At 55.9% G+C, this 25,274-nt stretch overlaps 11 protein-coding genes across 17 annotated transcripts; 5 read left to right on the top strand and 6 right to left on the bottom strand.

Annotated features, from left to right (window-relative positions):
- Window positions 1-14: 14 nt before the first annotated feature.
- On the bottom strand, window positions 15-964 carry H310_11725 (hypothetical protein). Its single transcript, XM_008878492.1, has 3 exons — window positions 474-964; window positions 289-432; window positions 15-238 (listed from the first exon to the last, which is right to left on the bottom strand). Exons 1-3 carry the CDS (start codon window positions 922-924, stop codon window positions 129-131), a joined length of 705 nt encoding a protein of 234 aa, XP_008876714.1. The 5' UTR covers window positions 925-964; the 3' UTR covers window positions 15-128.
- A 168-nt stretch (window positions 965-1,132) lies between these two features.
- On the top strand, window positions 1,133-1,794 carry H310_11724 (hypothetical protein). Its single transcript, XM_008878491.1, has one exon. The coding sequence runs from the start codon at window positions 1,168-1,170 to the stop codon at window positions 1,651-1,653; it is 486 nt and encodes a 161-aa protein (XP_008876713.1). The 5' UTR covers window positions 1,133-1,167; the 3' UTR covers window positions 1,654-1,794.
- Window positions 1,140-3,027, bottom strand: H310_11723 (hypothetical protein). Its single transcript, XM_008878490.1, has 2 exons — window positions 2,254-3,027; window positions 1,140-2,199 (listed from the first exon to the last, which is right to left on the bottom strand). Exons 1-2 carry the CDS (start codon window positions 2,987-2,989, stop codon window positions 1,619-1,621), a joined length of 1,317 nt encoding a protein of 438 aa, XP_008876712.1. The 5' UTR covers window positions 2,990-3,027; the 3' UTR covers window positions 1,140-1,618.
- Window positions 3,028-3,138: 111 nt separating this feature from the next.
- Window positions 3,139-8,204, top strand: H310_11722 (hypothetical protein). The gene has a single exon (XM_008878489.1). It carries the CDS (start codon window positions 3,175-3,177, stop codon window positions 8,017-8,019), a length of 4,845 nt encoding a protein of 1,614 aa, XP_008876711.1. The 5' UTR covers window positions 3,139-3,174; the 3' UTR covers window positions 8,020-8,204.
- Window positions 8,141-9,581, bottom strand: H310_11721. 2 transcript variants are annotated; one of them, XM_008878488.1, is made up of 5 exons: window positions 9,480-9,581; window positions 9,297-9,427; window positions 8,792-8,903; window positions 8,581-8,748; window positions 8,141-8,527 (listed from the first exon to the last, which is right to left on the bottom strand). In XM_008878488.1, the coding sequence occupies exons 1-5, from the start codon at window positions 9,543-9,545 to the stop codon at window positions 8,258-8,260; spliced, it is 747 nt and encodes a 248-aa protein (XP_008876710.1). In that variant the 5' UTR covers window positions 9,546-9,581; the 3' UTR covers window positions 8,141-8,257. The 2 variants fall into 2 exon arrangements, with proteins under 2 accessions (XP_008876710.1, XP_008876709.1); XM_008878487.1 differs by having other exon boundaries at window positions 8,792-9,427.
- A 1,795-nt stretch (window positions 9,582-11,376) lies between these two features.
- H310_11720 (hypothetical protein) lies at window positions 11,377-12,364 on the top strand. Its single transcript, XM_008878486.1, has one exon. It carries the CDS (start codon window positions 11,425-11,427, stop codon window positions 12,307-12,309), a length of 885 nt encoding a protein of 294 aa, XP_008876708.1. The 5' UTR covers window positions 11,377-11,424; the 3' UTR covers window positions 12,310-12,364.
- A 2,305-nt stretch (window positions 12,365-14,669) lies between these two features.
- H310_11719 (hypothetical protein) lies at window positions 14,670-17,047 on the bottom strand. 5 transcript variants are annotated; one of them, XM_008878483.1, is made up of 17 exons: window positions 16,971-17,047; window positions 16,840-16,926; window positions 16,675-16,778; window positions 16,519-16,627; window positions 16,401-16,463; window positions 15,985-16,353; window positions 15,886-15,918; window positions 15,797-15,826; window positions 15,711-15,749; window positions 15,628-15,657; window positions 15,537-15,581; window positions 15,481-15,486; window positions 15,375-15,430; window positions 15,258-15,320; window positions 15,080-15,212; window positions 14,982-15,006; window positions 14,670-14,931 (listed from the first exon to the last, which is right to left on the bottom strand). In XM_008878483.1, the coding sequence occupies exons 1-17, from the start codon at window positions 17,022-17,024 to the stop codon at window positions 14,762-14,764; spliced, it is 1,416 nt and encodes a 471-aa protein (XP_008876705.1). In that variant the 5' UTR covers window positions 17,025-17,047; the 3' UTR covers window positions 14,670-14,761. The 5 variants fall into 5 exon arrangements, with proteins under 5 accessions (XP_008876705.1, XP_008876704.1, XP_008876707.1 ...); XM_008878482.1 differs by having other exon boundaries at window positions 14,982-15,136; window positions 15,185-15,212; XM_008878485.1 differs by having other exon boundaries at window positions 16,840-16,902.
- Window positions 17,048-18,043: 996 nt separating this feature from the next.
- H310_11718 (hypothetical protein) lies at window positions 18,044-20,259 on the top strand. Its single transcript, XM_008878480.1, has one exon. It carries the CDS (start codon window positions 18,063-18,065, stop codon window positions 18,903-18,905), a length of 843 nt encoding a protein of 280 aa, XP_008876702.1. The 5' UTR covers window positions 18,044-18,062; the 3' UTR covers window positions 18,906-20,259.
- Window positions 18,186-20,377, bottom strand: H310_11717 (hypothetical protein). The gene has a single exon (XM_008878479.1). It carries the CDS (start codon window positions 20,150-20,152, stop codon window positions 19,064-19,066), a length of 1,089 nt encoding a protein of 362 aa, XP_008876701.1. The 5' UTR covers window positions 20,153-20,377; the 3' UTR covers window positions 18,186-19,063.
- Window positions 20,378-20,860: 483 nt separating this feature from the next.
- Window positions 20,861-23,502, bottom strand: H310_11716. 2 transcript variants are annotated; one of them, XM_008878478.1, is made up of 9 exons: window positions 23,372-23,502; window positions 23,207-23,317; window positions 23,074-23,142; window positions 22,955-23,023; window positions 22,819-22,899; window positions 22,708-22,767; window positions 21,946-22,659; window positions 21,466-21,812; window positions 20,861-21,416 (listed from the first exon to the last, which is right to left on the bottom strand). In XM_008878478.1, the coding sequence occupies exons 1-9, from the start codon at window positions 23,494-23,496 to the stop codon at window positions 21,061-21,063; spliced, it is 1,932 nt and encodes a 643-aa protein (XP_008876700.1). In that variant the 5' UTR covers window positions 23,497-23,502; the 3' UTR covers window positions 20,861-21,060. The 2 variants fall into 2 exon arrangements, with proteins under 2 accessions (XP_008876700.1, XP_008876699.1); XM_008878477.1 differs by lacking the exons at window positions 23,074-23,142; window positions 23,207-23,317; window positions 23,372-23,502 and having other exon boundaries at window positions 22,955-23,056.
- A 619-nt stretch (window positions 23,503-24,121) lies between these two features.
- H310_11715 (hypothetical protein) lies at window positions 24,122-24,762 on the top strand (the record flags this gene model as incomplete). The annotated part of the gene is made up of 3 exons (XM_008878476.1): window positions 24,122-24,237; window positions 24,282-24,351; window positions 24,415-24,762. The coding sequence occupies 3 exons, from the start codon at window positions 24,122-24,124 to the stop codon at window positions 24,760-24,762; spliced, it is 534 nt and encodes a 177-aa protein (XP_008876698.1).
- Window positions 24,763-25,274: the final 512 nt, after the last annotated feature.

Raw genomic sequence — 25,274 nt, 5'->3', positions numbered from 1 at the left:
CTCTTTCGTGAGCCAATTAGTTTCAAAAGATATGCAATATTACAAAAATCCCGCCAATCGAAAGTCAAACCGACCTCTTTTCCTGGACCAGAGTGGTATGAATTACGTTGACAGAATGCAAAATTCTGTTAATTGAGGGCGTTAGCGTCATCTTCAGCCACGACGTCGTCGATGGGCTTGTAGCTGATATACGACATGTAGGCATTCCAAAAGAGGCCGACGACGTTCGAGAACAGCACTAAGCATTCGCAGAGTAAGATGCACAAGGCCAGGTAGTACTATGAATACCTTGCAGCGCGGGAGGAACGAGGCCAAAGTTGAGCAATTGGGCAGGGATCCACACGACCCAGTTCGTTTGCACGGCGGACCACCAGTCGCGGTTCAACTTGTCTTGGAAACGCACAGACAGCGAAGGCCCAGAGGTCGCGTCGTCTAAAGGGGAGGTAACCATAGCATCGTACCGATCACTTTACCGGAGTTTGGAGAAACAACAAGCAGCACCCCAAAGAATGACGCAAGAAATGTCGGCGCAAACACAAACTGATCCAGGGCCAGACGAGTAGCGACAGCTGTGGCGGCCGTGCCAGACACGACGCGGTTGAGGAACCCGTACCATACATGCAGCGTGGGGGCAATGAAGACTCCCCCGAGCGCTGTAAACGTTGCGAATCGCTGAACATTAAACGGCTTCGATTCAAACGCCGCCTGACACAATACATCTCCCGTGCCTGCAATTCCGGCTGAAGTCAAGCATTTCGTCGTCAACGGGTAGGTTTCCAAGTAGTGCTTGTACTTCTGCCACAACGTCGAGCGAGAGGACGGCGGTGCTACTCCAATCGGGGAGTGAACGTTCGCCTTGGTGGAGCTGAGGCGAAGCGTCAAAGATGTCCTTCGCAACACCGCCGTCGACCTGAGGGCGAACATCGCTCTGCGCGATGGTCCAAAGGCAGGTGCCAATCCTTGGACTACTACAATTGTTTAGTAATACTAGACATGGCGATTTGTAAATTACATGACCCATCAATTCACAGTATTTTTTAAAGTAATTTCGAAATACTGATGCATTATTACTGTTTGTTGAGCAAAATATATAGTACTTGGATATGTTTATCCGGATAATCGAGTACTTCATCGCTTCCCACCTGTCGAGTGTTTCCGACTTCCATCATGAACCATGCCATGATGGGCCGTCAGCACGCGATGGACACGGAAGATGCGGCAGAGCTGAACTTGGGTGAAGACTTCCAGCAAGAAACGTGCTTGTCGAATGCAGAAGTGGCGGTGATTCTCGAAAAGCAAAAGTCGGACTACGAGAGTTCCGAGAAGCCACTCACGTCGGTGTTCCAGAAGACATATTCATACGTGCAGAGGTTCTCGGGGACGAAGGACCCGGTTGCCAACCAGGCAAGTGTCACGGAGCTTCGTGAGGCTCTGATTACGTATGAGTTCACGCGCGAGAGTCCGGACGACCCGTCGCAAGCGATCGAAGTGCGGTTGGAAGAGTTTGAGATCGCGTGTCTCTCGAACTTGAATCCTGAAGAGCCCGAAGAAGCGATGGCGCTTATCCCGAGCTTGAACAAGAAGTTTACCGAGGAAGACATTGACGAAATTCTCCAAATTATTGCGCGCACGACGGCGCGCATGTACGCCTAATACGACCGCGAACATCCTCCAACACGACACTGGATGTAGATGCTGTCCTCGCGTGGCTCTCTTCCAGGTCCTTAAGTTGATCAAGGTCATCGCTGTCTGCGCGCTCCATGACGATAAATAGTCGCACCCATTTCCGCGTCATTTCTTGGACACATACGTGCAGCAGACGGAGGAGGGGATTCGTTGGGACATGGTCTGCATAGTCGTGTTCTTCGCGCTTCTGACACGCCATGACATAAACCAATCGGCCTCGCGGGAAAAGATGAGTCGCTGCGAACGAAAGAAGCGGTGGAATAACCGCATGGGGCGGCAAAGCCGTCACTTTGCCTTGGTCGATGGATGTGGATTGGGCGCTTTCTCGCATGCCGTAGGGGGGGTCGCACACGATCGCGTCAAACTGCAACGTGGGATTGCGAAGGCGGCAATTCAGTGGTGGGTGTGCCACGTCCCACCGAAGCAGGTCTGGAACAGGAAGGCCATACTGCGCAAAGTTGGCGGCGATGTTCAGTCCAGGACGAGTCCCGTGAAGCGGTTGAGGATCAATGTCTAAGGCGAAATGTCAACCACGGTCCGGATAATGGAATCCGGATAACGACATACCGCCTCCGATGCACATGGCGCCAAATTGGGCGCACGCGACAAGGACGCTGGCGGTTCCGACGAATGGATCGCACACAAAGGTCGAAGGAACGACGAGGGCCAGGTTCGCCATGAGGAGACTCAGTTCATGATCCATGGACGTGGGTCCGATGAATTTGCGCTTCTTCAGTCGGTGTTTGTCGATCCAGTGCCGCGTCGTGACATGGCTATCTACCGGCGTGATTTCCCGTGCGAAAATGACTTGCTTCACGGCGATTTCCGTCGGAAGGACACCCTTGTCCTCGAACAGCCAGTATATGAACTGCGCGTTCTTGAGCTGCACGTTCCCTGGAAAGTCCAGAACGGACGTGATTCGATGTCGTCGTTGGTCTTGCCCTTGCAACGACAGACGCAGTCCAAAGCAATCCACCCATAAGCTCCAGGTACCGTCGACCGGATGAAGTGGGGTTTCTGTCATCGCGTGCTGCAATAACTCGTCATAGGTTGATCCACTCGCGATGTACCTATAGATTCCCTTCACCAAGACGCATCGTGCCGCCACGGCGGCGGCAACCTCGTTCGACGGTAATGTAAGTTGCAGGAACGGGGACTGCGTCGTCGCTTCATCGTGCGCTTCCGAAGGACGGACATAGACAGAGGATGGATCGTGTATGCCTTGTATCTTGAGCACTGCGTCGAATTCGGCGAAGCGGAACGCCAGGTATCGGTGGTAGAAGTAGACGACGTAGCGCGGCATGATTGTGTCGGCACCAGTTTGAATGGCACGGCGCCAAGTGACTCGATAAAGTGCGGTCTTTTAGGTGAGAGTGACACTTTTATTAAATCGTGGCAAGTCATGAGGATTGAGTATGGAAAGTGTCCGGTTATGATTAAATTGACCATCCACGCAAGCACCATCGCGAGAAAGGTGCCGGCATCGCGATGGACGGACCGAAGTACCCGCCGTTGACGGACGACATGACGGTATTCATCCCAAAGAGTGAGCTGCGGCATCGAACCCTGCTTCCGTCAGTGTTCGATGCCCAGTTGATAATGGAAGGCCCCATGATTCCTTTCATCTACGAGCGCAACTTCCTCGTCATGACGAATGATGGCCTGCGGCACAAACGTTTGGAGGGCATGTGCAAGGAACCACGGGTCACGACGCGCCCGAAAGACAAGCACCCCATGCTCAAGATCGTCGACATGATCTCGTGCACGTCGATTCACGACCGCAATGAGACATGCACCCTTGTGCGAGTACGATGGCAAAACCTCGACTGGACAAACGACACATGGGTCCTCACGAACCAAGTCGAGAACACGGCGCTGCTGCAGCAATTCTACGTCGGAGCGTCTTCATCGTGGCAAACGAGTCAGTTTATCTCCAAAATGGCGAGGTATAGGTATCCTTCCGAGGAGCAGCTCTGGGACGACGAGCCAGGCATCGCCGACTGGAAGCGGGAGCACAGAATTACCGGGCTCACGAAGCCATCGGAAAATTCGGCGTCTTTCTCCAGCGCTACACATCCACACCTACGAGCACTTCCTCCTTCAAGTGGTTCCTCCCGGCCAGTGGACCACCATCCTCTCAACGACTCGCACCCTTCCAGTCGACGTCCCAACGCCCCGTCGGAGCAGTATTCGTTTCATTACGCCCGGTTTGGAACTTCCAAGAAGCACTCCCCCACCGCTACAGAAATCGCCACCGATGCGGCGAAGCTCTCATCGGCCGCTGCTCAAGCGGCAAAGCAGGCATTTGCCCAAGACAGCCTGGCAACAAGCCAACCCGCTAGACGTATTAGTACACCCAGGACGCCTCAACCGACTCAGCCGCCCTCACTGATGCCACGTCGGCACTCGGACACTGCTTCCACGCCACCTTCCTCTGCGCAAAGCTCGAATCACCAGTCGCAGAGCACCCATCACCGCCGCGTTGTGTCCCACTCGTCTCCAAGGCGCTCCCCCGATCGGCAGCTTCCGTTGGATCAGCCGAGGGTGGTAGACGACGACGTTCGAAAGAAGTCGACTGCGTGGGTTCCGTCCAGGCCATCCAACAACGAGCTCCAGAGATCTTCGGCGAGAGCAGTGGTCGAGGTGTCGGAGGCAAGGCACCAGAACGGGGATGGCAGGCGAGGGAACGACTCGACCAACCTCAGAGACGATGCACCGTGGGAGGTCAAGGAGCCACGATCGAAGCGCATTCGAGCAGCGTCTCCGCTATCGTCGGAAGCTGCTTCCACGGAAAAGGCTGAAGCAGCGCATGCCCCCCCTCGCCACTTTGTCCACGACCGACTTGCAGTGCTCGCGGACCGCAGACTCAAGCGACAGAAAGCTAGTCAACCGACAGCAACGACTACAAACTCTTCGAACGCACCTGAATCCCCATGGCAGATCCCTAAACGACAGCCCCCGACGTCAACCGCTGCAGCCCTCCCGTCCAAGTACTGCCCAAGCAAATTGTCCTTACCAGGTAGCCCCACCACAAGCGACAACGCATCTGGTCAGGACCATGGCATGTCGCCACCGCGCAAGTCGTCCCCAGCGCGGCAAACATCACTTGCAAAGAGCCATGCCGCCCCCGCCAAGGATGGCCTCAGTCCAGTCAGCAAGCAAGGCGCCAGCGACCAGGCTCCAACAGCTCCCACGGCTGCAACAACTCTGGCAAGTCGTTCTGACAATCAAACGAACGCGACTGCATCCGTGGAATCATCGAAGCCAAACGGTGACGGCCAAGGTTCGTCGAGTGTGTCGAATGGTGGATGGGGAATGGAGACGTCTGTACCTCTAAAGAAAGGCACGGGATGGGGAGACCTCCCACCGACCAGACCGTCAAGGGGATGGGGCGATTTGCCGTCGACAAAGCCATCGGGTAGTTGGGGCAGTCCTCGCCACGCATCGTCTCCTCTTCGAGCCATCACCACGTCCGCTAGAGGCGGTGATCGGCCTCGTCCGAGGTCACCGTCAAAGGACGCGGGGGTGCGGTCGACGCCAAATCCAGAGACTGGCACCTCTGACCAGTCGCCCCGCGGGTCGTCGAGTGGCTGGGGACATCTGCTTCGCCCTGTGGACTCTCTAATCGACGTCACGCCAGACGCCGCGCTTGAACGACGGCGCGCTGATAAGTCGTCGTCGCCTCCATTCGCTTCAAATCAACTATTCGCGACTGAATCGTCGGAAAATACAACGCGAAAGGATGATCTGTCCGACGAGCTCTCGAACCACGACAACGATGGCTCGCCAAAAGTCACAGCGCAAGCCACGCAAAACGCTGACCCTGTTCATCCACGTGCTCGCCACGACGTAGTGACTGTACCTGGCAACGCGGAGGGGACTGCTGCTGCGCAAGAACCCCCTCGACGTGACGCGACTCTAGCGACTTCAGCAACATCGACGGCTGACGATGGCCCGACCACTGAACCAAGTCCATCGAATGCATCGCCTTGTCCTGCTCCGGTCGTCATGGCTGCGAATGCAGCGATCCCACTAGAGGAACCAAGATCCGACGTAGGTCAGCATCCTGTGGAGTCCCAGCCAGAGTCAAAGCACCACGACTCGATCGAGCCAGAATCGCCAAACGTCGACGCCGCCCCACGCGTGCCTGGCGCATCCCATACACAAGTCGAGCCAACGCCAGCACCCGCTGCTGCGACCCCCGCCGTCAAGATGCATGCAGAGCCTATGCATCCCTTGTGGCGACCACCAACTCTGCCTCGATCCGTCATTCGATGTTTGTGTGGGGCTACCTCGGTCGAAGACTACATTGGCGAGTGGGTGCAGTGCTGGACCGAGTCATGCGGGTCATGGTTCCACGTGACGTGCGTCCCGACGCCGTTGACCACTCCATACCGGTGTGCATCGTGCTGCGGTGTGTCCCGCCCATCGTTTCCGCCCGTCCCGACGCCTCACCTCTTGTACCTGTGCTGCAAGGCCAACTCGCGTCGAGCATTTCGCGCTGCGATCGACAACTTTCCATCCAAACCTTCCTTTCTCCGGTACAAATGCCTCGCGGACGACAACTCGAACGGTGTTGTGGTGGCCGCCAAGGTCGGTGCCAAAGCGATTCTCGAAGAATTCGTGGCGCTGTTCACCCCGTCTCAAGTCACGAGCAGCGTCAACATTCTCAATCAAACCCCTCTACACGTCGCGATCCTCCACGGCCATTTCCACTGCCTTCCTGTGCTCACTCGCCTCCAGCCGTTGTGGTTTCAGGTCCCCGATGCTTACAGCTCCCTCCCGATCGACTACGTCCTGCAAGTTCAACCGGCGCAGGTCATCCCGCTCCTCCAAGACCAGCCCGAGCTCGTGGATGTCGTCAACTCGGCTACGGGAAACTCAATTGCACACGCCTTGTGTGCATCCGCGCCCCCCAACTTTGCATCCATCTTGGCGCTGCTGCCTCCTTCGCTGCTGGCTTCTGTCAACCATCACGGCCAAACACCAGCGATGCTGCTCCTGCGGGCTCCGAACGTGACAAGGAGCCATTTTCAAGCGCTCGTCCAATTCTCGACGAACGCTTCGACTTCCAACTCGTGGTGGACCCACGTCGACGACCAAGGCCGCACTGTGGTGCATTTTGCTCTGACTTACAAGCACGCGTGGGCGTTGGAACTGGTCGACTTGGCTGCGTTTCGAGAGTTCAAGCTGCTGCACATGGCCGCCGAGCTCGGGTTGGCGCAGGCAGTCGCGCTGCTTGTGTCCGCGCAGTTCTCTCTACGAACGCAGCACGGCGGGGACACCGAGCCATCGCTGACGTCGACGGGGTGGTGGCCCATCTTGCATGCGTCGACACCGACCTGCGTGCTCGAACTACTCCGGACCGACACGATTGCCCAGCTCGAGTACTTGTACCAGCACAGCCAGACGCACAGCTCCAAGGTATATCAGATCCTCAACTCGATCGCATCGCATTTGCCGCTCTACGACTTTGTCCAAACGATTGCGCTGGCTAGTCCCGATCAGTACCTCACCGGACGGTGTCAGTTCCTTCAGCGCTTCCGCAAGTGCCTCCGCCTAGACGTGAAGCTCCTCCAGCTGCAGCTTCACGTGGCATCGATCCCTGCTGTCCAGAAGTCCGCGGTGTCGGTGTACGCTCCGTCAGAAGACGAGTTGTGGACATGCATCCAGGCCCAGTGCCCGACCACGATGAACTGGCGCCGCCCGTTCGAGTTGACGATTCAAACGACGGTTTGGCCGTCAAGACATCCGCACGTGTGGGACCTCTTGGCGTCGCAACTCCGAAGGCTCGGGTCGCACTTGTTTGACGCGCCGTCGTCTGTGTTTGGTCTTTTGGGACGGCTTCTTGCGCACATGGTCGTCGTGGGGCAAAAGCTGTCGTCGGCGGTCCTCCCGCCACCGTTTTTGAGCACTCCCGCCGAATTCAAGCCCGACTTGGCGACCGCATTCAAGGCCGGATTCGATTCGGTGCTGCCGGGCGTTGTAGACAATTGGAATGGATACGAACGGTTCATCCTGCTGCACAAGGTCGAGTTTCCCCAGACATTGCAACAGTGGAAGAACGGCCTCGTGACGTACGACGCCCCATTCCACCCGCGCCACCCATCGATTGTGTCGTTCTGGAACGTCATCGAGTCGGGCTTGGTGCCGCAGGAACAGGTAGTGTGCCGCTTGCGCTGCGGCCAGCCCCTGCGCATCACGCCTGCTCCGACGGTCGGCATCGTCGAGAAGACAGTTTTCGGCGTACCAGAGACCATTTCGTTCGAGAAGCTGCATGTCGACCTTGTGTTGTACATCCGAGGCTTTCGAAAGCAAGTCAGGAAAAGGTGAAAGTTGCCATCGTGAAATGGGACGGCTGCCCAAGCCCCTGCGCCACACGCTCCACAACCACTCATTTCGTGCGAGTAGGAGTGCGCTGAGCTCTCGAGTGACTCGCAGGGCAAACGTGTGGTGGTAGTTGCTTCAATCAGATATTTATTCTTGTACTTATCCAGCACACGGATGGACGTCGCCAATCCATCTCATCGCTGGAGAGAGATCCTTCTCCGTCGTTCGAGTTCGGGGTGCATTAATGCGCCGCCACCATGTCCACGGGAGGCGGCATGAATGCAATGAGGTCTTCGCTCGGTTGTTTGATGGACTGCTGGGTTTGGAACGCTTCGTGCAGACGACCATGAAGTTGGCGCAACCAGGCCGACGTGGCTGCATGCGGGCCAGGGGCAGTCGATCCGTCCCAAAAGGTCGGGACCGTCTTCAATGGGCGGCTTCGAACCGTGGCAGATCTCGTGGCTGTGTACGCTGCGAGTACTTCGGCTCGCTTTTGTCGCGCTTGATCGACCTATTGTCCAAGAGTGACGACATCCCTTTCGACAAGGTACTAAAGACGAGCACCTCGAGGGGCTCTGGGACTTCCGAGATATCAATCAACTCGTGTTCCGCCTTCTCCACGATGAGCTGCCACCGATCCGTTTCGGACATGAGCTTGACATGCCCGTTCGACCCAACCGACTGCGTCGATTGTCGAATGTGGTCCGTGTGAAGCTCCACGTTCTTCTCGATCTAATACCATGATGACGCAAGGAGCACCCATGGCCGCAAGTACCTCGAAGAAATGTTGCAGAGATCGGTCCTCCAAGATGCCGTACACCTGGAGCAATGCGTCCAAGTACGCCTGGAGGCCAGCTTGACGCTTTGCAATGAAGTTGGGATCGAAGCTACAAGATGGGCACACAGTGGAGGCTCGAATGAAGCACGAATGACGAGTATCATGGAAAGAAATTCTCTGATGGAATCGCGTTTGCCGCGAAGCTGTCGACGGCGCGTGTTGAGGGACGGAGGGCAGCCGTGCCTTGCCAGCCTCAGATAAGATCAAGTGATTTGACATTCATCCGGCGCGATCCGCCACAGACATGTCTGCGTGGAAGACGTCGTCCTCGTCCTTCGTATCCGCATTGCACAAGGCACAGCCATCCCCAGTCCAGACACGTCGTCGTCGCCATTGCTTGCAGGACCCCTCCCCCCCCATGAACACACACAGATGGAGGTCGTGTTCGGCTTTGCGCTCCAGGGTTTCATCCTTGAATTTCTCGTCCACTTGCATAGCTTACCGCCCAAACCATTGCTTCTCTGGGAGCCGCGCTGTCAAGGCTGCGTGGAACACGCTCTCGAGTTTGCAATGCAGTTGATCAAAGTCGCTAAATCGCCGGGAGATGAGCCACACGACCCCGCTGCAGCTGATCTACGCATGGTCACGGCTGCAACCTTTAAGATGCCACCGCTTGTACGCGTACCTGCACAACGAATTCGGTATGGTCGCCGACAGTCTCATGGCCTGTGATGAGGGCGCTCACGTTCATCTCGTTCGGCTTCTGGCAGTCGACAGGGAATTCCTCGTCACCTTGCAAAATGTCTGGATAAATGCATCATATCCGGATTACAAGGATATTTCCGAATTCGTTGAAATGCAACGATATCCATGCAACCAAACACCAGTTCTACTTCTTGGCAAAAATTTCCGCAATTTTCGTAAAAAACGCATAAGAAATACAATAGATACTATCCTGAATCGAAATATTTCGAAGTATCATAATTTTGACACTTCACATTATACTAACGCATTCGACTGTCGTGCTTCAACTTCTGACATTGCTCGTAGATCTCCTGGACAATCTAGCCCAATTCTCGTTTCGACATCGCGCTATCTTTGGAGCAGCACCGTGGTGTTCGCAATGTAAGCAAACGTGGCAGCATGGACAAGAAGCAAACAGTAGTGGCCAGTTTTCGTCACGTTGTGGGGGGGGCGTTGCGCAGCCATGTCGAACCCACCACGATTCGGAACACATTTTGGACGCGTACTTAACATAAAATGGGAAAATTCGTGAAAGTGCGATTCTTTGTCAATTCACGTCTTCAGTGACACGCACGATATAGGCTCACTCTTCGCCAAGGCACTGCCTGCAAAATAGGAGACACATCACCTCCGCATCTCACCGGTTTGCGCCATTTCATGGGCGGATGCTCTGTCGTCGTTCGCTGAGGTCAGGCGAATCGTTCTTACAAGGGATCCATCAAAACTACCATAGGTTCGAACTCCTGTGGGCAAAACTGGGAAGAACGTTATCCTTCAATGCAAAAATATCTCGAGGACGGGTTGAAAGCTGCGAAAGCGTGGCTCTATTGATCTATGTCGGCCGCCTCCGTGGTGACTCCATCGAGAGGGATCTAATGATGAATCACTGGGTTACTTGCCAAACATCAACTTGGCATTCCCCCGCCCTATCAGGTATGCCGCATCAATCTGGCTGGCCCTCAGTCAACATGCAACCGTTTCTCGCGCTCTCCTTCGGTATCTTCTTTCCTGCCCTTCAGCGCACATAGAGGTGTGCACGGCTCGCACCGTGACGTTGTCGTACCGTACGACGAGTAATGGGGCGAGCGGCGGCGCGCGCGGCGGTGCGCCTTGTGAAGCGTGCTCCGATTTTGCTGCCAAAGCCACCAGTGCAAAAATGACACCCCCTGCGTCACCCCGACATTAACCTAGAATAGCCAATCATTTAGCGATATCTGATTGATCTGACCTCGGATTGGCCCAAACTCGATCTTGGGTCATACCCGCACCATTACGCCCGATAAAGGCACAGTGAGTGCTTCTGCCGCCACCAGTCCGGCTGGTACGTCTCGATCTCCGCCACCGCCACGAGGGGGTCCTGTGTCTCAAATAAGACACCTGCTCTATTCCTCTAAGCATCGCTGCGTCTTGCTCTCGGAGCTCGGATTTGGATGCTTTCACGACTCTGTTCGGAAGACGAATTCCACGGGTGAGTGTGGACATAGCCATGTTGAAGAGCTGAAAAGCAAGTGTGTTACGTGGCTTCCAAAGGCTTGCGCTTTGTCGATTCGAGGTCCATTGGCGTCTGCGACACCACCGGACCCATACAACAAGCAAGTGTATTTCTCTCGGCCCTCTGTGAGCTTCGATTGAGAGCTCCAAGTCTCCATGTGGCATGCCACTCTCTGCGAGTGGCCTCGACATGGAATACATTTTCTGAATGAGAGTATTCTTCCTGAGAGTGCAAGATCATCGACGACAGGAATCGTTATCATGATCATTCCCGAGTCGAGCTCCACTTCCACCTGGCTACACTTCTCACTGCTTCGACCACATGCTGCAGCCTCATTTTCAATTTGCGACCGGCCCCGCTCTTCGGTGCATGCCCGAACGCTTAGGCTGCTGCCATGGTCACTTCAGTCGTCTCGTTCATGTCCGTCGAAAGCACCCTCCATCCTACCAAACAACTCGACGGCTCCAACTCGTCGATTGCGACGGCGTCGACGGCCTCCAGTGAATCGGCGGCGCCCACGTCGTTGCACGACGCATTTCACCGCAGCATCTCAGCGCCGACCGAGCGTCTACCAGCCCCCGATCGCCGCTTCCAACGCAACGTCCTCCACCTCCGTGGCTCGTTGGACGAGTCGACAACCAACCTACACGCCACTTGCTTTGACACTAGCAACGAAGACGACGAGTGGGGCTGGTTCGAAGATATCGACGATGTCCACGTCATTCCTCCTCCGACGACCAAGTCCAATGCGACGGAACCTTCGCGTCCTACGCAGTCGGTCCCGACCAGTCCGGACATTCAAGCGCTGTACACGTCCGACATTGTTCCTCAGCGCCATGTCATGAAGTCATTTCCTCCGCTTGTGGACCTTTACTTTGAGCCTCCATTTGCTTCCAGTGGCTTTTCGTGGCTTGCCCATCTCAGCCCCCGACGACCCCAAGCCGCCCGCCTCGAAATCCGAAGCTTTCGTATCGTCGAAGATGCCAACGGATACGATCGCCACGCCGAGTACTGCATCCAATGCTGGATTGGCGAGGCCTACCACAGCGTGTGGAAGCGGTTTGCTGCATTCAAGCGGTTTGCGTACACGCTGAAAATGAACGGATCCCGGCGCACTCTCCGCGCTTGGAGCGACGTGCTTGACCGGTCGTCGTGGTTCCGGTCGCTGGACGTGACGTATCTGCACCAAATGTGCTGCCACTTGGAGACTTTTGCGCAAGTGTTGCTGCTCGAGGCGCACACCCCGTACGACTTGGCTCGGTTCCTCGACGCGGCATGACCACCGTCCGATGTAATTTAATTCCAATATTTATACATATTGCCCAATCTGTCCATAGTATTCCGTGTATTTTTTTTTTCGACCCAGTTCTGGTGGGAATTCGTTGAAGTTGAAGTTGCACTTGTATTCTGGTCGAAACGGCAAGGAGGACCAACGGCTCGGACCTTCGGCGCGCCACCCGGTGCTGCCGCACGGACTGCATGGCATGGACGTGTAGCCGTCGGTCCGCTCCAGCGGCTTGGTTGCAATGGCGAGGGTGTGTTCTTGGTGAAGCACGGCGCCCACGTGGGTGCTGGCCCCCCTCGGTCGCCTTCCCATCCCTCTCACTACCCAAAGATCGCGGCTCGGGTCGTGGGACTGCGGCACCTCGCCGCCGATTCTCGACACCCATTCCAGCCCACCGCAGCATACTCGATATTGCGTTGGATGCAGATTTCCTGGACGTGATCATGCTGGTCGATACATTGCTTTGTACCCAAAACACGAAGACCGGTGTCAAAGCCCCGGACCTGATCGAATCAGCAGATGTATTCCAGCTGGAAGCGTCGAGCTGCGTCTGACTCTAGAGGGTGGCAAAGTACTCTGGTGAGCATACAGTCTGGTGCCGAAGCCGAACATGGCGTCCCCCAAGCGCTGGGATGGCCTCGACGTCACAGAGACGACTGCGCTGCTGTTTAGAGCGCATTGTGTGTACCTGTTGAAGCTAAAGCTGACGTTCTAGTTACCCAAACCCACTCCTTCCCGCGCGCGCGGTAGTCATGCCGGTATCGGATGGCCTCGTCGCGAAGCGAGATCTTCTTCGGATCTCGTGGTGGTCATAGCCAAGCTTGGCCATGCGCGCTATGCGCTTGGATGTCCACGAGCTGAACTTCGCAGCCCGACAATCCGCTACAATCGATATCATCTCGTCCTCTACCTTTTGAGCGTGTGCGCGGCTCTCAGCGACGCGGGGGTCGAGTCCAACGATTACTGCGCCACACGCTGTAGGTCCTTTCGCATGATATCGAGGGGCAGCTGAACATGAAGTCGTTCACGCCGCCGCCGACACTGGATCGAACTTGTGCAGGTAAATGCAGGGAAGAGTGCATGGGGCGTTGCCAACCTTCTTGACGGGGCACACGCTGCCCCAAGTGAGTGATCGTCTTCCCACGGCTCCATCCTCGCGATGATGTGCAGCCACACAGCGGTTGGTCGGGTGACGCTCCAACCACACGCGTACACGACACGGCATTCTGTCATCACAACTCCAGGTAGCGCTTGTAAAGCATGGGGGGGTGCACGTGGGATTCCCGTCCAAGTCGGCAGTGCCCCGTCGCCTCGGCACGGCTACATGAGCAAGTGCCAACCCCATCCCCCCCCCGCAGACCTCGCGCTCACCAACGTCCACTCGTTGAAACGATCGTTCGCTTCCACTCGTGTCCACGTAATGAGCAAGCTCCCTCGCCCCCACCTCATTCGATCGACGAGTCTTTCCTTTCTCTGGAGTTGAGACATGCTTTGGACGGGGCGACTCGGTTTGATCCTTTGCGCTGGATATCCCTCCCCCCTTCTGCATCGCGGATGGTGTGGCTATATGTGGCTTGGATATGTGGCATCTTTGCTAGTATGCCCTGCGCTGTGTCGTCTCGAAATCCCGCAGCACTGTCTTCACCTCGTGCTACACTTGGATCCATCCTCTCCGTTTGTCCAGGTGAATATGAACGAGGACCATGCAACAATGTCGTCGTCGGTGGAGATGTGAAGCGTCAACTCGAAGTGGACGGGGTTCATGCGAATCCCGTAAACAGAAGCCCAGTCCTCCAATTCTTGTCGAGGTCCGTCATGAGCCCCTACTAGCCATGTGCGTAGTGGTGCTGTCCGGTGCTGGCCCCTTCAGCGAACGGAAAGGCGTGGGCCGAGATCGTCGGCCTCGACACACTCCCTAGCGAACCAACCACCCTGCACTGGAGCGCACAAACGCCAAGGCAAGAGGAAGACGCGCCAGTTCTCCTTGGTCAGTTTTGGCGTCCAGAGCTTCATGGGCAGCTCACCATGCAACGAGCGCACTTGCACGTCAAAGCCGCCTTCAGACAAGCTCACGCTGTACCCACGTCAAACTCGAGCGCCATGTCCATTACCGTCGAAAGTGCCACTCCAACGGCGTCGAGGCTGGCGAGACAGACACCAGCAATTGCGACGTTGCAAATTCATTCGGGGTTGTTCGGACGGACGACGACACCAGACTGCCGTGCCAGCGCTGTGAGATCGGCGGTGTGCACTTCAAAGGCAGCAGCGCTGGGGAGGGAAAGAGAAGGAGGCGGGGCAATTCAATGGCTAGTGTGATGGTTGTGTCACACGCCCAGCAACAGAGCCTTCAATGCGTCAAAGAATGCTTTGATGCGTGATATTCATAGGGGGGCACGAACTCCCTCCCGTTGTATTGCCGACTGACTGCGCGGAGAGTTGCAATGGGCTAACGTAGCCGACAAGGCTTGCGCAACCCCGGCGTGGGGGTCCGGGGGACGATGCAGCATCTGGTGAAAGTCGCGAAGGGGCGTGGATGGTTCGTTGATCGTGGCAGAGAGCTGGTCTCGAACTTGCTCGAGTTGGCTTTGGGGCCCCAGCACCATCGCTGGGTCGTAGCTACATCGATTCTGTGACTTCTTCAGTACTCTGACGAAAGCGACGAGTACTTTTGCCAGGACGCGGCGAGCAGCGCTTCAAGTTCGAGGAGTTGGGCCGTCTCGTCAGCAAGCAATGGCGAAGGAGATGCACCGGGGGGAAATCCCACCTCTGGCGGGGACGGAGAGTGCGGGGTCGGCGCGGGGGACGGAAGGTGGTGCACCAGCTGCGACATTGCCGTGATGAGCTCTTGGACGGTGGTCGAAACTCGTACGAGCTCGATTTCGGCGCTGCCGACCCTCCTATCATCCTTTGCTTCAAACGTTGGCTCGATTGGAGTTGCGTACTGCTCCAAAGCGATCGCGTTGGCTTGTTTCGCCTGCATTTGCTCCAATTCGATCTGGATATCGCTACCGCCACACAAAACTCACGCGTTGCAAGGGGACAACAACCTCTGCACTCACGAAACAAAGCCATGAAGAATTTCGGTCAGTTGGTGCACTTTTTCGTCCACGACGGCCTGCACGGTTCGATCGGTCGTTCGTCCAAATGAGAGCGAGTTTTTGGTACCACATTCTACCACGGCCATCGTCATAATGAACGGCTAGGAAGAGCCGACGACGTACCTCCGAGTCGCGTGAGGGCCTAGCGCCTTCCCTTGTGGTGGCAACCTAGCTCACGCTTGAGATTTCGAACGTTGGTGGCGCCGCAGCGTACCGCGAGTTGGGTTTCGAGGAGGTCGATTTTCTAGGATTCCAAGCGCGTTTCGGTTGACAAGGTGATGTGTGTGCCTGTCATACCTTGGCTAGGTCGTCGTTGGAGTGAACTGCCTTGTTCGCCTATGAAGCAGCTTCCATGGCACGAGTTGACCTTGACACGATGGAACCTGGAGGTCGCCATGGCCTGGTTCAGCACTCTGCCAAGTATTCACGACAATATTTAAACCTCGCGATCCCACCAAGAAGGATGGCTTACAGGTGCGACAGTGTCGGCGGTCTGTGCCTTGGTCTGTATCTTGAGGCCAGCCATGGCATGAGCGATCCGAACCGCGGGTGCACTTTCGTCGTGCTGTACCTGTGTCATGGTGTGGCGCAGCTTTGCATCGAGCTCGGCCACGGAAGTTTGGAGCGCGGCCAGGCTCGGTCCAGCAGCGTCGCTGCCTTTCTGTACAAAATACGCCAGTCGAGCCAAAGTGGCTTCGTGTTGGTGCAATTTCGTGCTCATTTGGTGCAACTGGGCTTTCGTTTCGGGCACCGTGTGCTGCTGCACGACGTTCACGGTCGCTTCGATTTGGTCCATCCGTGCATTCCACTTTTGAACCTCCCGCTCGAACGTCGACGTCTTGAGGCGCTTCTTCATCGCGTCCTTCCAATTGTCCTTGGATTGACTCAGCCATCCATGGATGGCTTCCATGTCGGCCTTTTTATCTATGATCGGGACAATCTAACGTGTTGTCAAGAAAGCAGTCGTTCTCCAAGTCCATGACATACCAAGCGGAGCTCCTCCTCAATATACTGCACACGACGCTCCGTGGCAAGACAGAGGTGTGCGTCCTGTGGTTCCGATGGTTTAGTTCATGGTGGAGGTCAGATCGACGACAGAACTCACCGAGGAGACGAGAACCCGTTCATCGAGCGCTTTGATCTGGTGTTGAAGGACTTCAACCGTTTTCGCCAGCGCGGCATCAGTACCCCCACCGTCTGGGGGGTGATGTTTCCTGAAAATCCACCCGTCCAGACCATGGCGAGTGGACATGATGCCCACCTCGCGTGAGCATTTGTGTCGATTTCATCGGCGCTCCAGTGCATTTGGATCGAGCGCTGGACAAACGACTTGTCAGGTTTCGCGTTCACATGCTGCTGTAGCTCCTATCCCATCGACGGAGTTCTCAACATGGAATGGCGTGGCACGTTTGTTGGCAAAACACACCTCGATACGCTGCTCCAGCTGACCAATTCGCCGCTCCTGGCGGTGCTTGCTCTCCAACAGCAGCTGAAACGTCCCTCGCAGCACACTCTATCAGTTCCTGTGGCCATGCATTCCATGGAGCGCTGGCTTACTTGGATGTTTTGCCAATCGCCACTGCCGTCTCTCAGATCGGCGAACTCGTCCATGACAACCCTCGCGACGTTTCGCCTGGCGGGGATGGGGATCTTTCCGGTTACCATATCCGGTCAGCAATGTAGAAGAACGTCGAAGTGGGGATGTGCCGCCGGAGACGGCATGGCCGAGCTCACGCGGAGGGGCTATGGTGTACATACCATGCGTGGGGGAGCTATTCATGTGCTTGCTCCGCGCCAACAGCCCACCACACACGAACGACAACCTACCTTCGCGACAAACAAATGCACGTGTCTCGGCACAGCGATCCACGACGCGGCGTGTGCAGCCCACACCCATATGTGGTGATGTCGCATCTGGCGATGTTGTCAACGAACAACATGGGGATGGAATTTGATACTAGGATTCACATACGGTGCGGCCGTCGATGGCGACTCACGGAGAAACGAGCTGCGGGAATGCGGGAGGTGGAGCCAATGTTGTCGGGGAGCATCCACCAGACGAGCGCGTGCATGGTCCGAGATCAGAACTCGATCGACAACAGTGAGCGACCGGAGTGGAGGAAAGTGGCTGCGCCACATGCTTGACGACAACACGGTTGCCGACGACGCAATTCCATATGGCCTCGACCTCACCATTGTCTTGACGTCCGTCCGCGCGACTGCTGCGGGGGCTGCCATGGGACGAAGGCATCGTGCGGTCCCTAGCTCGATATGGCTGCTGCAGGTCCCACCCAGGAGGAGGTTAGTCTGGCGGTGGTCGCGCTCACTCTCTCTCGACGATGGTGGCGCAGGAAAAACAGGTGGCCGTACCCTGGTGACTCTTTACAAACGACGCAAGATTTTCGGCCGACATGGAGCGCATGGTACGTAGCCGCTCCCGATGTTTGCAGCGAGCGCCTGCGGCAGCGCCAGGGCTGGAACACCACAAGCAAGGCCACCCCGCGTCGCTGGCGCAGAAGCGACCGCTGCCGCCGTCAACATGCCGTTCGGCAGACATCTGGCCCTATATCTATGGGCCCACTGTACATGTCCCACGTCTCGACGTACGCAGGAAGCATGTAACTTAGCAAGTTTCGGCAGTCAGTGGCGATGGCGGCGCGGTGCTTCTTTGCTGGTTGCGAGAACGGATGTGCCGACGGCTCGGTCAAGTGCGCGTTCCATCTTCACCGTCGGCTATGTGCCATTGAAGGTTGTCGCAGCCAAGTGTACGCGCGCGGGTTTTGTGTCAAGCACGGGGGCAAGCTCCAGTGCCAGTTCGAAGGCTGCGTGCTCAACTCGCGCATTGGGACGTTTTGTACCAAGCACGGGCCTCCAGAGCACATTCGCCACTGCTCGGAACCAGGCTGCACGAACCAAGCGCATCTCGGTGGTCGGTGCTTTCGCCATGGTGGTCGCCGGGTGTGCAGCGTCGACGGGTGCAAGACGCTCGCCAGGATGCGTGGTCTCTGCACGCGGCACATGACCAAAAAGGAAAAGATGGCGCAAGAATTCAAGTGCGACGGTCTCGATAGTCCACAAACACCTCGAGCCAAAAGTGCAGCGCCATCCACATCGGCCCTACGTTCGCATCCCGTAGCCCATACAGCTCCGCACCAGCCACCAAGAAATCCACCGCAGGTCAAGAACGAGCCACATTGTCCAGACCCCGTTTTCTTTGCCCACCGCCTCCATCCACAACCACCCCTTGCGTTCCCATCATGGCAAGCCCTTCGCAGTCCCCCCAAATTGACGCTTCCACCCATGCAGCTTCCTTCCCGCTTCGACGGATACCGCCATGCCCCGGCACTACCGCCTCTTCGCCAGCTGCCTGTGTATGCTGCGCTGCGTCGTCCTCGGGATGCGTACCGGCCACAAGTGATCCTCGATCACCGGCATTCCAAAAGCCAAGCTCTGGCAGAAGTGGCGACTTTACTTGCAGACTATTACCAATAGCTAGCCCGTGTCAAAAGCATTGAGCACTACACTACCATTGCCATGAACAAAGGGGACGAGAGAACGTTCGGGATCACTTTGAATAGAGTAAGCAGTCCAAGACAGTCGACATCTTCACGATCTTAAGTATGGATGGCTCTGAACGAGAGCTGAGAGATTCACGCCGCGGAAGACAGGAGGACCTTGGCGTACGTCTTACGCGCCACGTACGTTTGCTGCGACTGCTCCTGCGCCATCCAAACATTGTCGGTGCACGCGGCAGGTTTGTTGCTGCTACGGGGAAACATGCGTCGCACCAACTTGTCCAACGCGACTTCAAAAACACGAAGATAAAGCTGAATGTGGCTGTATGGGTCCAAATGCTTGAGTTGGGCCACGAGACACTCCACGGGAGACGGAACCGATGGTGATGAGCGCACTAGCAGCTGCGCCATGTCGTACGCAGTCAGTCCCATCGCGACACACTTCTTCAACAATAACGTGCCCACGTGCAGTGTTGCCAGCGCCTTTACAGGGGGGCGAATCGATTGCTTCATTGTCTTCTCCTGGGCGAACGAGTCCAATGATCCCACATACGCCTTCGTCTTGGTGTCGAACGGTACCTTCGCTTGAGGCCAGTGCATCCATGCAAACGTGGTTTCGTCCATGTACTCCAACTCGGGCAAGCAACAGCCGTGGTCAATGGGAATCAGGTTCCATGGATGTTGCAATGGCGACGTCTGGTTGCCTGAAGTATGCTGCACGAGGAGGTTTCCAGAGTGGCGATCTTGATTAAAGAGGCGAATGTCCAAACACGCAATCGCGTGCACTTGGTCGACAGAGAACGACGCTGGCCCCATGTCCTCTGCACTGCAATCGTGCGGACAGTACGCTTGAAACGACCCGAGCTTCTTTGCGCCCGAGTTGTACACCTCATGCTTACTAAATGCTAACGCCGTGGCAGGTACACGGGCAAACCCGTCGATATCCACGAGAAAGGCCATGCACTCGCGGACTGCCATTTGACCTAGCGGAACGCCTCGTCGGACTACGTTTCCATGTTCCTTGGGATTGAACGGAGCTCCAGGTTCTTCATCGCATGGTTTGAATATCCCGACAAATCGTTGATGCAGTGATCGACATGCATAAACTCCTCCAGTTCCATCATCGAGCAAGATCGGGCGGACTCCCCGCGCAAACGCCTGTTGGACGGATGATGCGGCTGGTTGTAGGGCTGCGCATGGGTACGCCAACGACATGCAGCTCATGGAACACGTTGATCTCAAGCAGCGGGTGCACACTCAGACCGAGGAATGGGTTTCTTCTCTTCAGGATGGTAGCGGGCGGAAAGGGCGGCAGACGCGGCAACGGGCAGTAAATTGAAAAATGACTTGAAAACGGGGGAGTCGACGACGGTTTCAAGCCGTTTTCTCGGGCTGTGATTGGTTTGAGCATTAAAATCCACCCAATCAGAGCGCGCCATTGCAGCGACAACACATTCGCACGGAGGCGACCACGCCGACGGCGATGCCTCCGCCGAAGGTGGGCAGCGCATGTCTGTGGAGGCACATTCAGATGAAAAGTGACATCGTCAGCGTCTTTGCCGTGAATGCACATTCTGGCTGTGGTACTCTAAGGTGTTGTACGCGAAGAGGGTCACATGTGAAGCACGACACTTGGGCGAACAAACGCTCAAACAGTTGTCGGTCGTCTCGGCATCCGTCACATGCAGAATCCCATGCGGTTCAGCGCATGGTCACTACGAAAGACTTGTGAGAGGGCTTGTGTCAACCTACACTAGCACCGAGTGGCTATGCTGCGAAAGGAACTCCACTCGCACGTGCACGCGCGAGGTGTGTGGGGGGTGCATGAGTGACGGGCATACAACAGCACCCTTCTCGAATATTCCCTCGATTGGAGGACATACGAAATATCATATAACTTACAGTATACAAAACATGCATTTCTGCAGGTAGTTGTGCTTTTAGTAGTACTAAATACTATTTGTTAGTACAAGTTCAACAAGATGGTTTCGTTTTGGGGGGCTGCCGCAGGCAACGAGCGCACTGGGGACGCATCCATGTTCATCTAGTCGGCGGCATCTCCACGACGTCTCTACGATCCGCCTCGTGCAACGGCATGCAGGATGATGCACGAGATAGAAGGCATAAAACAATCAAAGTTGTGATGTGCTGCTGTCGACATCGCAAGGTGGCAACACCACCTCGAGCAGCCGCCCGACAACAGCGCTGGCCGTGGGTCGCGCTTTTGGGTTCGGGTGCAGGCAATACCTTGCGAGATGAAGCACTTGGTCTGGGCATGTGTCTTGGAACTCGGGGGTCATCGTTCCCTTGACAACTTGGGACAAAATGGCAACATTTGTCAGGTCGTTGCCAGATGCCGTGCGTGCATGGGCATACGGAATCTGGTGCGAATCGAGCTCCGACAAAACAATTCCAAACGCATACACGTCGGCGGCCTTTGTGAACCTTTCGCCAGAGAGAACTTCGGGGGCGATCCATCTCGACGTTCCTGCCACACGCATCATCAGCCACCATACCAACGCGAGCTCTGGCGGTACCAAAGCCTCCTTGCGTCGCTGGCTGCTGGTCGGGGCCGTCTCCGACCAACGTGTAAACGTGAACAGCGACGCCAAAATCGCACAGCTTTGCTCCGTGCTCAGCGTCCACCAGCACGTTCTTCGCCTTGATGTCGCGATGCACAATGTCCAGTGCATGCAGATATTCCATCGCGACGGCAATGTCAATGGCAATCTGCACTTTTCGCTGACTCCATGGACGGGACGGGTCGGCATCCAGCAGGACTCGCAAGTCGCCCCCAGCGACATATTCCGTCACGAGCATCAGGTCGCGCTTCGACTTTGGCCACGCAACGCCGAGGAACTGGAGGATGTGGCGATGGTTCAAGCTGTTTCAAACACACAGCACGCGGTGAGTGCGAGCACGTGCTACGACAGCAGCCGTCACAAAATCCACGAGGCATTTGACCAAGTGGCATGCGTTGCCCAGCGCCACCACCTCCGTCGTTCTCAAGCACATACCTCGCCAGCAGCACGATTTCTCGCATAAATGCTTCGATGTCGGCCGGTGCTCGCTTCTCTGGCAGCAACAGCTTGATGGCAACGAGGGAGTGGTGATAGTGGCCTCTCCACACTTCGCCGTACCCGCCTTGGGCCAGTCGAACATCTAGCGACAGGGCGTCGCAGTCGAGTCGTAGCGCTTCCGCTTCGAGCGCCTCGGACAGCGGCGTCTTGGACGTCCATGCCTCCATGCTGGCGTAGATAACGTGCTCCACCGACAAGAGGCGCTCTCGCTCGCCGCTGGACGCCGTCGTCGTGTAGCTGTGCTGCAGCGCTGCCCACTTATGGCTCTTTTGCTTACGATACGCCATAAACACTGCAACGCCGACGACTGCTTCGATGATGCCGCTGACCAGGAGAATCCACGAAAGCGTCGAGTAACTCCAGCTGGTGTCGTCACTGGGGGGTGATGCCGGCGCCGACTCGCCGGACGCATGTGCTGTGACGCAGATCTTGTTTCCTTTGAGCATGTGCAGCTGGCTCCCGTCGCCATTGCACACGATCGAGTCGAACGAGTCCATGTAAAAGTAGTCCAGCCCCGACAGAAACTCAAACTCGTACGGGGTGACATGCAGCGGCAACGGAATCGAGTTGTTGGCCAAGTAGAGCTCGAGAAGGTCGATCATGGTGTAGATGCATCGGGGGAGCTCCGTGAGCTGGTTGCCAGTCAGGTCTCTAGAAGAGCGCCGTGTTAGCGGACGCAGCGGAGATCGACGTGGTTACAGCTGCACAAGCGACGGAGCTGAGATGTCGAACGACCGCAGGGCGTTTTCCTGGACAGTTCTGGGACCATGGCATGAGATGATGCAAGGAATGGCGGGATGGAAAGCGTACAGGTGCAGCAGGTAGGGGTATGATGTCGACGTGACAAGTGCGGTCAGGTTGAGATCGGCAAGATTGTTGCGGCTGAGATCGCTACGCAACCATCCATAATTCGTTCAGCGTGGGGACATCCATGTAATTTTCGTACAGCTTTTCCAGGTGTGTCATGTAAAGCATATCGGTAGGAATCTCGGGCAAGGCGCAGTTGACAATGACTCTACGATATATGACGGCCTCGTGGGCTTCAGCGAGGGGAGCAGATCGTACACGTCCTTGAGTTGTGGTGGAAGGGTGTGTGATGGCAGTAGAGTTTGCAATTCAACGTTCAAGAACGTCCTACGCAATGCAGCAAGTTTCGTGATCGTGGCGACGACGATGAGTGCACATGACAACAACGTACAGCTTTGTGAGGTTGGCATTGTCGTACAGAATGTGGTCTTGGGTGATAGCTGTCCAATTGTCCGGGCGAGCACTGCCCTTCTTGCCTTCCAACTTGCCCCATGCCCAGACTCTGTCGGCTGTTCGTCAACTTCGACATCGTCAACGAAATTCATAAGGAGCTTACACTTCATCTCTTTCGATGATGCGGTAGGGCACATCCAATTTATTAGTCTCCCCCGCCTGCACAGCATGAATCGCACACGACACAAGCGCGACTGTCGCCGCCGTCGCCAGTAGACACATTGACATGTCCGTCGTGTGGAAAATATAAAATGATACAGGTGTTAGGGTGGTTTTCGGAAATATAAAGTCTCAGAAGGCTGTCATTGTCAGAACGGGGGGCCAACCGCGTTTACAGGCGAACGCAGTCACCCTACACCAACTCATCAACAGAACGCAGCGGCCGCCGTCCTTACCCACCCGCGAACGCGATGCGCGCCGCCTACACGACGACGCAGCATGGCCACCACCAAACAGAGTTTTCGGACAGTCCCACTTCAACAACATACACTCTACTTTCTGTGGTCACTAGAACGGCATGGACATTTGAAACGTGTGAGTTTTTTTCGGATGGAGTGCGGTCATCCCGTGGCGGTGCATCCCGCACATGGGACGGTGGCATGTGCCGTGGCATGGGATGATGGGGAGCGGTGTGGCCCTCTAAGCCCACCTCCCCGACACTCTCGTCTTATGCCCAGCACGATGGATGAACCCCACGATTCGAGATTCACAGGAACTGACCGTTGTGTCGCTCTTCGCATGGGTTTCAACTGCCGCATCTCCGCTATCTCTCTTCTTTCCTCATTGCCGAACTTCACCCCCCAGTGCGACTTGGATGCCCCCAAAAGCAGAGTCCGATGGCCACGCAACGCCAATGGCCACGGTCAAGTTTCCATCGTATGCGGATGCGTGCCGCATCAAAGTGGACTCGGCCAACGGCGACGTCCCGTGCAAGATTTGGATCGAAAACAAGGTCAACAAAAGCCAGTGGTGGGCAACAACAACTCGATTCTTGTGTCTCACGTCGTGGCCAGGTCTTGCGTTGTGACTGACACGAAAGACCACGCCCCCAAGTCAGCCTCGTATGTCCTGCCCTCCACTGCCGTCATTTCGATGCTTCAGGCGGGTGCCTTTCTCTACACAGCATCTTGAGCTGTCGGTGTGTAGGAAGCGTTGGTTGCTGTGACCACTGGTGGCAAAGTTGCCAAGCCTGCCACGCAAGGAGCTGCCGTGGACATGACAGTGGGAACAAAGGGACATCTCGAGCTGACGTTGACAATGCAAGCATTTGCGAAGCTGTCGGCCAAGTACAAGTTTGACTTGAAGCCTGTGGAGGTCTCCACCACGGAGAAGTTGGAGGCAAAGATTCGAGACTTGCAAGATGAAGTCGCGGCGTTGAAAGAATCGCACGACCACGCCCAGTTTTGTACTGAATTGGTCGAACTCCGACAGAACTTGCGCAGCCGGGGCTATTACAGTGCTGGCAATATGTATAAGACCACCTTAAAATGGTGACCGACAAGCATATTAGAGGGATAATGCTATGAATTCAAAGTCGTTTGAGCTCCATAAAGACCATGTGAAGACATAATGATGACGTTTGAGTTGCATAACTACTTCAGCCGCTATTAAAAAAAAGGCGCCAAATCAGAAAAACCACTTGGCAATAAGTATAAAACCACCCCGCCGTCAGTTCGATTTGAAGCGTTTTCATGACAAAAAACCACGTTTTTCTTGTTCTAGCAACAGTTCATTTCAAATGTCATTATAGCATGCCAGCGGGACCGAAACTCACCGAGGAAGAGCAAGGCATGGTTTTGGCCCTGAACTCTGCCGGGAAAAGCCAAAGGGAGATCGAACGACTTATAGGTCGATCACGTACTGCCATTGCATCGTTCTTAAGAAATCCCAATACATACAATGATAATAAACGCACTGGAAGACCACCCAAAGCAACGCCATACGACGTTCGTCGGCTGATCCGAACCGCTTCAAACTCATTCTTGAGCTCGCGTGAGATCGTCGAA

The sequence above is a fragment of the Aphanomyces invadans genome (assembly GCF_000520115.1).
Source record: "Aphanomyces invadans strain NJM9701 unplaced genomic scaffold supercont1.33, whole genome shotgun sequence".
NCBI classification, from domain to species: domain Eukaryota; phylum Oomycota; class Saprolegniomycetes; order Saprolegniales; family Verrucalvaceae; genus Aphanomyces; species Aphanomyces invadans.
This window is presented reverse-complemented; position numbering and strand designations above follow the sequence as displayed.